The sequence below is a fragment of the Netta rufina genome (genome assembly GCF_964035555.1).
Source record: "Netta rufina genome assembly, chromosome: 9".
NCBI classification, from domain to species: Eukaryota; Metazoa; Chordata; class Aves; order Anseriformes; family Anatidae; genus Netta; species Netta rufina.
Window position 1 is genome coordinate 15,428,637 of NC_140132.1, and position 15,772 is coordinate 15,444,408.

Here is a 15,772-nt window from a genome sequence, read left to right on the forward strand (position 1 = left end):
GCAGCCCTTCCACAGCATGGTCAGTAATGGTAGGTAGCAAGTACACCCATGAGATCAAGTGTCAAGCTTTGTCTCCTACCTACAGATAAGGGCAGGCAACTACAGGGTTACCCAGCAGCATGTCTTCCTGCTCCTGGCAGCATTTGTAACTCATGGATTACCATGGTTTCTCATTGATCCTGGGTGCCAGATGAGGCTGAGTGCCTGGGAGGTGACCAGGGAACTCCTACACCCCTAGGTGCAGCTCTGAGCTGTGGGTGCCCCCTCTCAATGAAATCCCCCCACCTGCTTGAGGTGGCTCTGGGATGTACCTTGTGCTTGGGATGTCACACTGGGCAGACCCCATCTCAGTGGTGGAATCACCCTTCACAGAGCTTTGTGGTGGATCAACAATAGGAGAGAAGTGTATTTATGTGCAGCAAGAATTAAGGATCTGAGGTATTTTTTTCCCCTGTTTCTGGCATGTGTTAGTTCCTTCACAGTCTTATCATTTGGGAAAATGTCTGCTATAAATATGTTTAGATCAGATGCTCCAAGCTCAGCAGCTCTCTAACAGACGAGAATAGACTTGTTGTTGATATCCGGATTGTAGATGTGAGGAGCAGCCCAATATTGGCATGTCCAGTGGAAATTGCCAGGGAGAGACCTCCTGGGTGCCCAAGCTTTGCAGTCACTGAGATGAAGATAGATTGATGTTCACAGGGACTAAGTTCCTGAGCTTCCTAGCCAGCTCTGTTCCATGTCTTCATGATGACACCAGCCTTCCACGGATCAAAAACATCTAGGTAACAGCCGAAATATTGTACAAAAGGCTCTGCATGTTACGGCCTAGTAGCCTTGTAACACTGCATGCCATAGGTAGGATATGCCAGGTTATAAGAATATTAAATAGGTGTTTTGTTTTTAAACTAGAATATAGTGGAAATCCTCCACATGTACCAATTTTAGTCATTTCTTAGGAGGACTGAGAAGAGTGGAGGGGATAACAGTGTTGTGCTGACTGGTAACTTCAGAGACGATTGCATTTTTTATGCAGTTGATAAATACACGCGTACCAAAGAGGAGAGCGGTGACTACAGTCCATCTGCACCAGTCAGCGTCAGATGGGATATGAACAGATTTAACTGATTTTCACAGAGCAGAACTCAAACCATGTGAAAAGTCTATTCTGATCCTAAATTGGGACCTTGTTTGGGTGCTTGGGGGTATTTCTAAGCTACATGCTTGGGAAGAGAAACAAATACAACTGACATGGGTTCTAGGGTTTCGTCCCTGTGTCCTTGCAGAGATAAGCCATCCAGCACAGTGTGCTTTTGGGCTCTGTGAGCCTGGCCTCAGGGGCAAAAGCCCATAGTTCTGCACACCCTGGAGTCTGGCGTCTCTCAGCATCTGTTATGAGAGCATCCAATGCCCTGGGTTACTTTGGTGGGCAGTCTAAAGGTAATAAAATTAAGCTAGCTCTGTTGAAGCAACAGGAGTAACAATGATCCTTACCCTTTTTTTTTATTTAATTTTATTTTTTTTCATGAAGGGATGACATTTAGTCCAAAAAGGCTGGAGTAGGCCAGTTAGGACATCTGTTACAAGCTCCAGCTGTTGTTTCCTGCAGTTTTGGATTGCTGTAGTTGACTGAGACAGCAACACGGTCAAATAAGAACAAGGTTTGTAAGTAAAAGCTGTGTAAATGCCAACAAATAACAAACGTGCTGGCTCTGGATGTTGACTGATTGCAAATTATTTGTATCTTGTAGCTTCTGTGTTCAGCTCCACCAGACTTGCTGACAATCTAGTTGTAGACAACCAGAAACATTTAACCAATTAATGTGATTTTGATAATTTCTCACAAAGCATTCTGCAACTTATCAGCTCACCTTCCAAATATCTCATTCCCTCTCCTATTAGATCACCCAGAACGGCCATGTATGGACAAAACTTCTGAGCCTTTTAAAATGCACCTGCCTGAATTTACAGAGAAATCCATGTCTGGATAGTATGCTGGATTCTGAATTTCTGAGCTGGTAGGGTTTGTTGTTTTTTGTTTGTTTGTTTGTTTTTTTGCCCTTATTTTATGTAGATTGACTCAGCGCCAGGTTTTTGGTTTCCATTTTCTCAGCCTGCTGCAGCAGAGCTGTTAGGATTCAGCTCACAGAAACTTGTAATGGGAGAGCCATCAGCTTTACTTGATCTCAGAGAGAAAGGGCAGAAAAAGTCGAGGCACTGCTGGGGATGAGGTGCAGCTGAAGGAAGGAAAGTGATGTGTGAATTATACCTGGGCTTCAGCACTGTCAACATGGGTGAAATGTGGCTTTAAGTGGATTGCTCCAGCAATCTTACAAGGGCTGTGGCTGAGGATGTCAAATATGGGTCTGTCCTGGGAGGCACAGACAGGCTCAGCTCATATTTCCAAGGTAGGAAAAAAAAAATACAAACCTGAGAGGCAGCAACCAGAAACTGGCCATGCAGCTGACAGAATAAATTCATCACTGGGGAAGCCAGGAGGGGACCAAGCCCAGGAACAGATTCTAGGTGCTGGGATCAGGGAGACCTCAACCAGAGTGGGCAAATCGCCTCCCAGGCGCTGTGTGGTGAGCAAGACTCCAGCGTTTACCTGTTCCCGAGACTGTACACTTAACAACAGCAGGTTAAAGAACTCTGTTTTATTTAGAGAGAAGGAACTTTAAGGTTTTGACCAAGTTCTTTTAAACCACAGTGGATAAAGCACCATGCTGCATGGTGCACTCCTGTGCAGCTGGGGCTCCCGATGAACTCATTTGCAAAGTTTTATTCTTATTTTGCAAGCCTCCACATTTCCCAGACGTTCCCACCAGGCGCGCTGCTTCTGTGTCCATCCCTGCATCCCTGTACCCTTGCAACCCTCCCACCCCACTGGTGGGCCCTGCCCTCCCAGCAGCAGCCTTGCAGCTAACAAGACCACAGCTGGGGAAAAGAAACACCGGGGAGATGCTCAGGAGTGTTCAGCTCCAGTTTGCTGTGTGAATTAAGCAGGAACCAGCAACACAGGCAGCCCCCAGCCACTGCTCTGTGCGTCACCAGAGGTCCCTGGCTCAGATCGGCAGCAGCAAGGTGACCAGGAGTCCCCTGTGCCTGGCAGTGAGTGAAGCGGTGCAGAAAGACACCAAGTCAGCCTGCAGTACTGCACAAATGTCTGATACGGTGAATTTCTGCCCTGGGCACACCGCCTGCAGTGCCACCGAGCGCTGCCCCGAGGCTAGAGGACGTAGAAGTCATTGTTGTTCGACAGATCGCTGTACTGGCAGAGGGCAAGAGCAGGAGCCTGTGAGGGTGGGGGTTCAGGGCGACTGCTGCCCGGCCCCCCCTGCGCCCCGGGCTTGCAGAGCTGGGTCTCCCACCAGGGCTCCGCCACCGCCCGGTGCTTGCGCTTCAGTCTGTTGCCACCATCGCAGTAGGTCCCACAGCACCGGCAGGCCAAGAAGTGCTTGGCTCGGTGCTTGGCCTTTGGCGTGGAGGCTGCGGCTGTCCCCCTGGGTGCAATGCCTGTGGCCGCGATGCCCGGCGGCTCAGGCCGGCCTTTCAACCGGCTCCTTCTCCTCTGGACGGGGTCTGGGCTGATGTCGGACTGTGAGGAGCAGCTCTCGTTCCAGCCGGAGCCGGCGCTCAGGCTGCGCAGGGGCAGGGCGAGCCGCAGGGCCTTCCAGAAATGGGAGCCCGAGCGCTTGGACTTCTCCCCCTTCCAGGTGACGAAGGAGACGGACTCCTTCAGCTGGAGGATGCTGGGGTGGGTGCACTGCAGCGGCCTGTACTCCACCACGATGAGCTTGGTGGCGATGGCGTTCTGGCACATGATGCCGAGCTTGAACTCCAGGAGGCTGATGCTCTTCTCCGTCAGGTAATCAGGGCTCAGGACCACGATCATCCTGCGGCTCCTCTGAATGAAGTCGAACACTGCTTCCGTGGTATCTAGGAGCACAAGGGTGAGGAATTGGGGTGCACAGGGGTGGGGGAGCAGGGAGAGAAAAGCCAAAGGAAGCTGTTGGATGGCAAACCTGCACAGACACACCCCCTCCCTTCCCACTGAAGGGAGCCTGGCACAAGCCCAGTGAATTTCCATTTGCCCACACTCCTGCCAGCCGGGACTGCAGGAGCAGTATCAGCATTTTCGCTCTGCAGTTAGCTTTTGAGAAGGCTGAAGTGGTAAATGAGAGGCCAGGACAGCAGGATAAGCCAGGACCATACTCTGACTTCAGCACCACACGGCACCACCCCTGCCAGGGAAGGGCAGGAGCTTGCTAATAGACAGGTCCTGGTTGGGGACCACCTGCCCGCAGACCTTTGCATCAAAGAGAAGCGATTGCCCCACTGTGCCACAGCTCATGCTGCTGAAGTGGAGATCCACCTCCCTCTCGTGCTGCTCACCCAGAAACAGAAGCCTCCAAATTTAGAAAGAGGAAAATGCCAGCTTTAAACATCTGCATTAGTTCCCCAAGTGGGATGGGGAGGTGAAAATACTGTCCTCCAAAGCATTTCTTGGGGCTGGTTGCAGTTTGGAAAGCTCAGCAAGATGCTTGGCTGGAAGGGTGCCAGGCAAGGGCAGCATCTCTTTCATTATAAACATTGAAAAGCAGCAAACCCAAAGGATGTCCTTGGGCTTCTATCTACGGCCTGGGATGCGGTAAGCATATTGAAGGTGTCATGGCTCATGGTTGAGCAGCAGAAAGGATGGGAATTAATAGGGCTGTGGCACTTAGCAAATTAACTCCGGCTGATTAACAGAACTGTGAAACTTTAAAAGATAACAGGTGGAAAGGCCACCCACTTACTGCAGGCGGGGGCCTGAGATGGGGGCACCTGAGGACAAGGCAGTGCTCAAGCAGGGCAGGGTGAGAGCGCCTTGGTAAGAGCCGCAGCGGGGAGGAGAGCTGGCACTGCTACTGCTGCTAAAGCCGCAGAGGGGCTAGGCAAAGGCAGGCAGAGGAATCTCAGCAGCACCCAGCTCCCTTCTGTGAGCTGAGATTTATACACATAAAAATACCTCTCCTTCCATGCGGTGGCAATGCCTTTATTCTTGGAGCCCTTGGCCGTCTGTTTCCTTACCTCACAGCTGAAGGTGCACTGCGCACCTGAATGCATCTTATTTTAACACTCTGCAAAGAAATACTTTTTCAAAGACGTGACTAGCTGTAAAGCACAATGTCCCTAGATTATGTGGGGACCAAAGACTTGGGATATGAAAAATGATTGAACAATTAATATCCTTCTGGAGAAAGTAGGGCACTGTTTGGTTCTTTAATATAACACTGGAATTTGAATCAAACTATTTGGATTATTATTTTCTTGTGTAAAAAGGTTTGTTGTGTAAAAGGTTTGGGGGATTTCCCCCCTCCACAAGCACAAGTACAGGAAAACACTGATTCATCGAAATCAGAAGTAGATGATAAAGTCAGTTCTGTCAGAACTGGAACTGAAAGACGTGAAGCACTCTAAACACCCTATTTCAAAGGCACAAAGAATTGGCAGCAATCTCTCAATTTACTGAGTCCAGGCTTCACTCAAACCTTTCTGTAACTGATTGAGATCTATTTTGAAATCAGCCAAGCTTCAGCATCTTCTGAAAGAAAAAGCGCCTTTGCTGGATTAAAAGGTCTATCTTTTTGAAACCAGAATCACAGAAGGATGTAGGCAGGAGCAGCCCCTGGGAGGTCACCTCTTCTACCCTCCTGCTCATAAAGGACAGGTTCAATTAATGTGAATGACTCTGAAACTGCTGAAATGAAATGTTTTTATTGAGCTGACAGTGAAGGTTTCTTTTTTATCAATTTAAAATTTGCAGCCTTTTCAGACTCAACGTTTTCTGGCAGCATTGATATTCAAATCCCCAAAGATACATTTTATTCCTGAGAATGGGATGCCTTTAGACGTGGCGGACCAGGGCAGTCTGGGATGTTCAGATTAGAGTGTAATCCCAGCTCACAAAAACCACCGAGTGGCCGTTTCACAGCATGCAGGCAGGGCGGTTCCTGCCAGTGCCACCATCGGCACAGCATGGGACAGGCAGGAACAACACTGCAGGGCTCCAGGTAACAACAGAGCTGGAAAACCAATACTCCTGGCAATCTGCTCACACTAAAAAACTTCTCTGCCTGGGTCACAGACACCACACCTCATTGACCCCAAATCCCTAGATGATCACAAGTATTTGTTTTGCTGGTGGTCTTAACATTTGGGGCTCTTTCTGAAATTACCTGGTAGCATACAGTCAAGGGAAGAAGCTAAAAAAGTGGCTTGGATAACAACAAGAAAGCTCACTACATTTTCCAGCCAAATACCTGGAAAGTGATGGGCAAAGAAGCTTAAGTTTGATTTCGGTATTCAGGGCAGATTTTCAAAACTCTGGCTCACGGCTCAGTACCTCAGGCAAAGGGATGACGTTTCCTTCCCATTTTCCTATCTTGCGATTGTTCTTTGGTTCAGAGGCTTGGTGTGTGTGCATGTTGACTGCTGGGTGATATTTGAATGCTGTACATCTCCATATTTCTGCCTTTGTAGCAGTGGTAATGCCTAAGGATTTGTACAGGTGCATCATGAAACAGCCAGGAAAATCCCCCCGCTAACGCAGCATCCCCAAATGGTGTTGATGCTGGGACTACACACAGTCATCCTTCTTTCACAACCATTTGCAGACATGATGGGGGGGGGAGGGAAATGATACTCATGAGAAATGCACAAGGACTGAAATGCAAAAGTGAAAATGTTTTATTGAAAAGCAAAATAAAATAATACTGACACTTCACAGACCAAATAACACAAAGGCAAAAACATACAGGGAAGAGAAGGTAAAACTCTGGAACAGCTGTAAGACATCAAATGGCATGGGGAGATAAATATTCTTTCCAATTCATGCAATGCTGTTGCTTCATGAAATAACAATGAGGAACTTTGTATGAGCTGCATATTGATAAATGTTAGGTCACAGCACGGAGACGCAAATGAATCAACTGAAACTGGACAGAGGCTGTGACAGAAGCCTCACATGGAAGCCACAGGTGGCACTGGATGGAATGGTTGGGTGTACCTGAGGGGTGGTTCAGATCAGCATGACAGCGGGGACTGGGGTCTGTCCCTGGCCTGGCAGCTCCCAGTGAAGGCCACGGTGATGATCCTGGGGGAGCAGCACCAGAAACAGTGCTCCTCAGGCCCCCTTCACACCACTGCACCTTCTGCCTGGTGGGTGCTCTGCTGACGCCTCTCAGTAATCCTCTTCTGGGGTTGCAGTGGCACCAAAAGCCGCTGCTATGAATGCCAGGGAAAGACCCAGTGCATTGTTTATTTGGAAAACCGAACAAAGTCAGCATAATAGATGAAGTGGATTTTAGTTCCTAAAATAATCAGACCTACTGAAACATCAGCAGATCTCTTGGTACCTCAGCCAAAAGTGTGGTGTGATGTGGTGAGGTCTGGGATATTAATTGAATGTACATGTATTTTTGAGTTAACTTTTTAACAATCAAATTGGAATCTAACGCAGTCCTGCTTTGGCCTCAGGGCCTTCCCTCTGCCTGCAGATCTGGCAGCTGATTACAAGGATGCTGAAATCACTGACGCAAAGGGGAAGCTGGGCAAAATAATGCTGTTGGAATGGCTTCGCAAAGCTTAGCATGGCCTTGGGTGGTACCTCATCCAAACAAAGCTTTCTGGAGCGTGGGAAGCAGCCCTGCCCCTCCACAGACAGCCACAGGAAAAGGCTCACTGACAGCAAAGCTTTGATGCACTCGGAGCAGACGAGGAGCTCCACAATCTGTAGTGAGGCTGACTGCAATTTTTCACTTGCTTAAAGCAAAGCTCATTTGGGGGTGGAGGAGAAGAGTGGGTAAGGGATGGAGAAGGAGGTGAGAAAGAAGAAATTGCTACGTGTTCCACGTTTGTACAGTACCTTCCCCAGTGACATGGGTGGCTGGGGCTGCCAGCTGCCCCGGCATTCTTATTATTAACCACGAGATGCTACGAGCAGGACACTTTGCTGAAGCCAGGATTCAGACCCACACCATTGAGGCTGGGCTGCTCACCAGGACGTCCTCAAAGCTCACTGCCTGGCTGAGCGAATAGTGCATAGACTCCACATCATAGTGCTTTTTAATGCCATTCACAATGGCTACACTTCACCTGCTGGACACCAACAGAGTGAAAGCATGAGTCAGAGGTGACTCAGGAGTAACCATTACCTACAAAAGATAAGCATGCATGTAGTGTGCGTAGTGCTGAATTCCACAATTAAGTGGGAAGGACCTCGCATGGGGAGCTACAGGAGTGCAGGCACCCCTGGAGCTTGTAGTATTACGTGAATATGTTGTGAACAACAGTACCAGTCAATGCCAGGGTCCCGCTGTGCTTTGGTCTGTCTTACAAGGGAGGGGACACCCCCATCCTTGCTTTGAAAGGCCTGTCGGCTGGGGGTTAACCCACCACGTCTTTTCCAATGCCTGCTGCCTTCTATTGAAGCAAGGACTGGTACTCAGTGGTTTCTGCATTTCCATTTTGTGCAAAGGTTGCAGAAGCTGAGATACATGCTCTGTTCTGCAACTCCAGTTTGGAAACAAGACAGGTGGAGGTTCTGTAAAACCAAGGCTAGTTTAAATCTCAGCCCCAAATGGTGAACAGCGATGCTGCTCATACCTGGGCTGGGCACACTGAATCTTAGCCAGCTGGACGGAGCTTTCAGTAAGCTCAAATAAGTTTGCAGGGCTCCCTGAGGAGTTGGGCTTATATCCAGTGTCATCCCAGAGTCCTCAGCAGCGCCCTGCACAATGCTTTCCCCCAGCCAGCAGCTCAGAGACAGCAGGCAGGTTCAGTAATATATTGGGGTTCCTTGCAGTACTTGTGAAGTCCCTGAGTTTACGCTACAAAGAAACATCTCTCAGACATGCTCTGTGGCCTGTGCTAATGAGAGATTTTCCCTGGATTATGAGCATTACGGCCCTAAAGGATTTAGGATACTTGGAAGACTGCAGTGTCCTAGAGATGGACCACTTGTTAGTAGAAATGCTACAGTACAAAAAGCACCCAGCAGAGCTTTTTTTTTTTTTTTTTAAATAAAAAATACTTCAGTATAAGCAATTTCACATTGCCAGACTACCTGAATGCATCTGCTCCTATAAAAATGCAGGGAAAAAACATGAGGAGCCTTAAGAGTTTATGCTTTCCCCACCGAAGCGGAAATCTGTGTCCTACCACCATCAGGACTAGAGGGCTGGGACGCACATGAAAGGCTCTATTTTGGAGACACCAGTTAAGTTGCACCCCATGCTCTGCTATGGGGACCAACAACCAGGAAGGAGCAGAGCCACTGATGAGAGGAAAGGAGCCCTGTCCTGGAAGCTCAGGAATGCCCAAGAGGGACAGGGTGGAAGAGTACTGGCCTGTACAAATGCCATGCTACCAAAAGGTGCTAGCTGCATCCCACCCCAAGAGCCCAAATTCAGACTGAGACCAGGGATTGTGCAGCTGATTACAGAGGTGTGCATTTGCAGAGAGGTAGGGTATGTACTCTGGTCTTTCTACTGCCAGGGCAGTAGAAAAGCTGCAGAGAAGCATAACCATCTTCTGAAATGCCCAGAGGCCTTTCATGGCAAAACCTGAACTCCTTGCCACTCCCCAGCTTGACTTTTTCTTGTTTTGTGTTGCTTTTTTGTTTGCTTTTCTTGATGGTGTCAAACATATGAGGGGTCTTTCCCATGAAAGCTTGAATGTGTAGCAATTTTTTTTGCTGGCATTTCCACCTGCAGCTGCTTCCAGAACCTGACCTTGGGGAACTTGGATTTCTCGCCTTTCCATTTAATGATAGTCAAGGCTGCCTTGGCCTGCTTCAGCTCCTTCACTGTGCTCTTCTTGATGGCTTTGTACTGCACTAGAATGACTTTGATGTTGCCCTTGGAGGCCATATTCTCTAGACCAGCCTTGAGCTCCAGCAGGGCCTGTGTCCCCTGTGAGACGTAGTTGGGGCTCAGGACAACAAGCAGGCGTTGGCTTTTCTGGATGAAGCTCAGGGTTTCGTCTGTGACAACTGGGAGAAAGAAACATCAAGGTGGTTAGTGACGGCTGAGAACACACTGCTGACCTGGAGTCACGCTAGCAGATCTCTCCTGAAGAGGACAATAAAATCCCTCAGAGGCTCTCTCCAGAGATTACGTTGGTGTTTCCCAGTCCTACAAGGAATTTCAGGTAGGGTCTCCTACCCCATGGCTGGCACCCCCTGCCCACAGAGGGACATCCGGTCCCAGCCCCAGGCTGCCTACAGATGTGTTTCTTCTTCATGTTCTGTAGAAGTGTCTGATGTAGTTACATCTGGAAGGTGCTGGCCTGGCAGCACCTGATGCTACAAGGATGCCATCTGGCACGAGAGCTGCTCTGGAGGAGATTTAGCTTTGTTCTAGGGACAGTGGGAAAAGTGGCTCTCTGGAGCAAAGCAGGAAAATCACCAAATGGACAACATGGGACCTCAAGTACAAGACTCAGCCTGAACAAGCACCAGGAAGCCAGCATGCTTACGCTCATCAGGAAGATGTCCAGAATGACTCAGGGTAATTGGGTAATCCCTTTGCTCCTCTCACCTTGGTTTCCCACACCAAATACATACAATAAGTATCTACACTCACCCTGAGCAGCCTCGAGGGTTAACTTATTTTGGAAACATTGTCATCCCAACTAGTGCTACTCATCCAGCTGTTCCTGCTGCTGTCATTGATGAAACCAGATTTGAGCATTTCTAAGAGTGACAAGTAAAACTTCATTAAAAGTCCTCTGAATGTTTTAATGAAAAGTCCAAAAAATGACAGCCTCAGAGCATGTCATGGTAGCTTTCTATCCTCTTTGTTTTTCTAAAACCTGCAGGTAAATTGTCCTTAGCCACCTTTCTGTAATTAATGTGAAAATCCTTTGCAAGTGTGAATTCCGGTGCTCACTCTGCTGCAGGATCTCCCACACTTCATTGACAAGAGAATGCTCTTGACTGGGCAGAAAATACAACGGAGAATAAAACTACGCTGACAGGCAACTTCATTTAGCTGTCAAGAACATTTGATTAATTCCTGTCAGCAAACTCAGAGGATAATCCATCTCCTACTGTTTCTCCATCAAGGACAACATAACTCTACCTATGACACAGATGTACACTCCAGAGGCATGACACCAGCTGCCAAAAGCTATTTCCTGGCCTGCCATGCTTCTCCAAGAAGATTAGTCAAATCCCAGCTCAGAAGCAACGGGGAAGCCCCAGCAGTGTTGCAAACAGAGCAAGGACGAGCCACCGCAGCCGAGCTGGGGAGGGCTGGTTCGTGGAGCTCGCTGGATTGAGGCCAGCATTACCCACTGGGTGGTGGTGAAGGCAAGGGAGCCCAGGAGAGCTGTGCTGGGAGGAAAACGAGACTGTCCAGAGGGAAAGGATGGAAAGAAGTGGCAGACTGAAACAGAAAGGACATGGATGTCTTGAGGAACAACTGGTGGGAATAAGTCTGTCTGCTCAGCATCAGCAGTGGTCCTGCAAAACCCAGAGGAAGTCAGGCTGCCTGGTACAGCATGTCTCTCCCTTTCACAGTCCCATGTCTGTGCACAAGGGAGGAAGCACCAGACTAGCATCTGTCCATTCTGCCTTCCTAATGATCTGGCAAGCCTTTCACGTCAAGTTACATCCAGTATTTACTCAGCTATTGATCATTTACAGAACAAGTTAAAGTGCCCTTCTTGCAATCCTCCCTTCAGCAGCCCTGCTCTGGGGCTTTGTCGTGTCAAAACTGCTGCTCCCCAGGGCTCTGCTGGGAGCAGCCAGCAGCAAGGAGCAGTTTGGTGGGCAGTGCTGAGCGCAGCAGGGCTACAGACAGCACAGCTAACAGGCAACTTTTGCAACAGCCCCAGAAGACTTGCAAACTAAACTGAGTTTCCTTGTGCAGCTGGTGAATACACTTCTGGCATACAGCAACCTTAAATAGCAGAGAGGTAGAATAAGCTCTGTCAGTGCCAGATTAACCAGCCTCAGGTGTGAGAGCTTGCAAACTTGCTCTGAGCCTGGAACTAGCATTGAGAGCCTGGGGGGTGACCTGCCACCTCATCCAGGTGCTCTCCAGAGGGAGCAGCCTCAGGATTACAGCTGCCTCCCTTCCCCCTGAGGCACCTGCACTTAGCTGCCCTCAAACTTAGAGGTGCTGTGACCTGGCAGTGATCTGGGAGAAAAAGAAGAAAGGACCTCAGACTGCTTCTGCTCCCTGTCTCACAGCTGGGCTATGACTCTGCCAATCCGCCCTGCCCTTTTCAGAAGAGGCTCTAACAGACTCCGTCTGCACAGGTTCTGACCACTGGGGTCCAAGCCCAAAGCCCATGAATTCAAAGGTTCTGCACTGGCAATAGCTCAGCCTTTGAAATCTTAGTAGGCATCAGGGGTCATACATCCAACCCCCAGCTCTGGCAGTTTGTGACTGTACGCGTATCTGGAGAGCTTCACAAACTTCCATTCCTGGTGATTCCTGCATCCCTTTAGCAGACACTGTGCCTAAAAACTTGGTGCATGATTTAGCTTGAGACAACAAAAAAACCCACTCCATCTTAATGAAGAGATGAGTGTCACTACATGCAAAGTATTCTTAACCATAGCAACTAATTTTACGCTATGTTAGACACAGACTTTCTAATTAACGAGGGTGAGTGGGAGGCCTCCTGGGAGGGCACATTATCTTCTCACTGATGCTGGAACAGTGCTCCCCACGCCTCCCTGCAGCGGACAATCCTGGTTTTTACAGGCGCTCACCAACACCCTACGTGAGCTACCAGTCTGGCCCAATATCACATTCCCCTCTCTCTTTTCTTTCTAGCCTTGACTTTGTTCCCCCTTTCTTAAGGCAACTCAGAGGTTTTCTGTGAAGGTCAGTAGACCAGTTCCTTCATGTTGATAGATCGACAACTCCTGCACATAACTTCTGGCCTGGAGAGAGCAACTGAAACAATCAAAAATCACTTGCCCATAGAAACATTTCTGGTGGCTTGGAGCATCTGACATTGTAATGTGAAGCAAAAATGTTAGAAGATACCAACAAGAGATTGTTCTTGGAGATAAGGAAGAAATATAGAAGTTAGGAGTTGGCCTTTCCAAACTATCAATTTTCAGTACCTCAAAGACCAATAAAGAGAGGATGTGCATGGAGCACAGCCCCCTGTGAAATACTCACTTCCCCCAGGGAGGCTGTCTCTGTCGAAGATACACAGCTTGTACCCAAACTCGTTCTCCAGGACTCCCCGCAGCGTCAGCAGCACAAATTCCTCCTCCTCCGCGTTGCGTGCATAGGACACATACACATCGTACTCCTTCCCATCTGAGCGTTGGGAATGCAGAGAAACACAAACAGCAGAAGAGACACTTATGATACTGTGCATGCTGAGCCTTTGACTTGCTTCAGAGGAAAAGCAAACACAAAGGCTCACTTTGAGCCGAGGTACTGCAGGTACACATCAGTTTCCATAGCTATGAGACAGCAGTGCTGCCTTTGACTGCTCACCCCGAGCACGCAAGCATCCAGACACCATTGGGTTGCTGTAGGCATCAGACTGCAGCAATCTGACTACCCCATTCTGTCCAGCATCCTTCTGTCTTCTTTCAGCTCTGCCACTGCTTCCTCCCATTGCTGTCTACGTATATGAGCAATCCCACCAGACAGGCTTGCACCCTGCCTATACTCAGAGCCACAGCACCCCCCTGGCAGGTTCACACAACAAGCGGTGGGTCCTCAAATGCCCTACTCATCCTACAGGGGAAGGAATCTCAGCTCACAGTCTCTTAAGATGGATTCCTGGTAGCACAGGGAAGCTGTGGAAAAACTGAGGGCAGATGAGTGATTTCCAAACCCTGTACTTCAGGTGTTTAATTATCTCATCCTTTTGGATGCCTTCCTACATTTTAAAGTGATTTGCTCCCAATTCATGAAATCCTACATAAGGGTCACCAGAGAAACCAGGGAATTACTTATTTTGTAAGCCTTTAACTTCTTACCTAGAACGGTTTCATCTGTTCCAAAATGAGCCCGATAGAAGAGAACCATTTCCAGCCAGTATACATGATAGACAACGATCAGCACAACAACGAGCAGGATGGTTGCTCCCAGTCCACAGGCCAGCTCCACGGTGTACTTTGGTGCTATAACTGGGTTCAAAACAAAAAAGCAGGTCTGATTTACCAAACAGGATGGGCCCTCAGCTAAGTAGGAACAAGCTTGTATCACATGTAGCCGAAACACTGGCCCTTCAGAGGAATATGGCTAAGCCAAGGCTTTTCTGGCACGACACATGGTGGCTGGCCACCCAGGTGTCCCCAGTCTGGGATACCGGGTCTGGTAGGGCTAGCAGGGCAAGTCAAAGCACAGGCTGGGCTTCTGCCTCTGAGCACAACCCTGGGAGCTGCTGGATGGTAGAATGGCCTGCACATGGACGTCACTTGTAAAGTCCAAAGACAGCTCATGAGCATGGTCCTCTGAGCGTGAAGATATGCATCTTCTTAGGGTAACAGAACTGCACTTACTTCTAGGAGAGCCAGCTAAAGCTCATCTGCAGCAAAATAAAGGCAATGGCCATCACTTCTCCCCCCCATCACACGTACACAGTTCTTGTGTCTTGTCCCTGACTGATAGCATGGATATAACTAGCCACAAAATATTGTTTCCAATCAGGAAAGGAGAATCAGAGTTCATACCAAAAAAGATTAAACGTTTGCAAACAAACAGGACAACCTGTGGGCATCAAGCCACAAAAATCACAGCCCTCCCTACCCACCCCCAACTCATACAGCATCTGTCATTCCACTGCTGCTTCTTTGTATTAAGGGCATAAAATAAAACTGTATCCCTGGGCAACTCAGGTTTACATGGTGATTCAGGTGGCAGCTCACATGCACACTGACAAACTGGATGACAGAAGAACAGCAGTGAGAACAAACATCACCAAATTCCAAGATTCATTAAGTTTTATTTGAAACTTAATTACCAAAGAGAAAACACAAGGAATTTAACAAGTTTCATTAGGTGATGAGCAAAAGTGCATGAGGATGAAAGGGAAAGCATCCAGAAAAGTCAGGAAACATATATAGCCTAATGTAATGAAATAGCTGGAGCCAAAATATATAGCAACTTGCTAGAAACTGGAAGGAAAGTGGTGAGGGGTTAGGTTGTAGCCTGCTTGGCAGCATTCCTATGTACAGTGGGATGGATGGTCTGCAGTGAGCTTAGCTTAAGACTGTTCTGCCAACAGTGGTCACAGCTGGTCCTTGCAATTTGCTGTGGAATGAAGAAGAAAGGAGGTGTGGTGAGTAACAAGGTCTGCTCAGAACAAACCCACTCAACTGCTGCAGGAACAGCAGAAGCATATGGAGGAGGAAGAGAGAAGACAGTGCAGATCAGTCCACTAGAAACAGCATTTAGGCACTGCTGTATAGAGAAAGAATTTGAAGGCCCTAGAATCACTTCTGTACCAATATCATCACCCCAGAAGAATTAGGGATGTAGGGTGAATGCACTAGCAGACTGCTTCAGTCTTTCAGTTCTGTTTTGGGATTATTGTTCCTTCCTAATGATTCAGAAAAGGTCCATCTCAAAGAGGACTAAAAAGTAAAGAGGATGAGGATCAAGAAGGAAGAGAGAGAACCCCGAGAAAACAGGTCTATGAGCCTTTCCACGCTAACAGGGAAAAGTGTGAGGAAGATTGTATTTAGCATGATCTACACGAGGCAGAGTAGCACCTCATATGGGAAAGTGGAGGTCTGACCTAC

General features: G+C 48.4%; 1 protein-coding gene across 2 annotated transcripts in view; it reads right to left on the minus strand.

The window, feature by feature from the left end:
• Positions 1–3,229: 3,229 nt before the first annotated feature.
• IL1RAP (interleukin 1 receptor accessory protein) overlaps positions 3,230–15,772 on the minus strand; it is a gene marked incomplete at its 3' end in the record, with an annotated part of 46,164 nt that continues 33,621 nt past the window's right edge. Inside the window, exons 9-11 of one of the 2 annotated variants that reach the window (XM_084292198.1) lie at positions 14,006–14,155; positions 13,188–13,331; positions 3,230–3,939 (exon numbers count right to left, since the gene is read on the minus strand). In XM_084292198.1, the coding sequence (XP_084148324.1) occupies positions 3,230–3,939; positions 13,188–13,331; positions 14,006–14,155 (1,004 nt within the window). Of the gene's footprint in view, positions 3,940–6,715; positions 10,037–13,187; positions 13,332–14,005; positions 14,156–15,772 lie in introns of those variants that run through there. The other variant, XM_084292199.1, reaches the window with a different exon arrangement.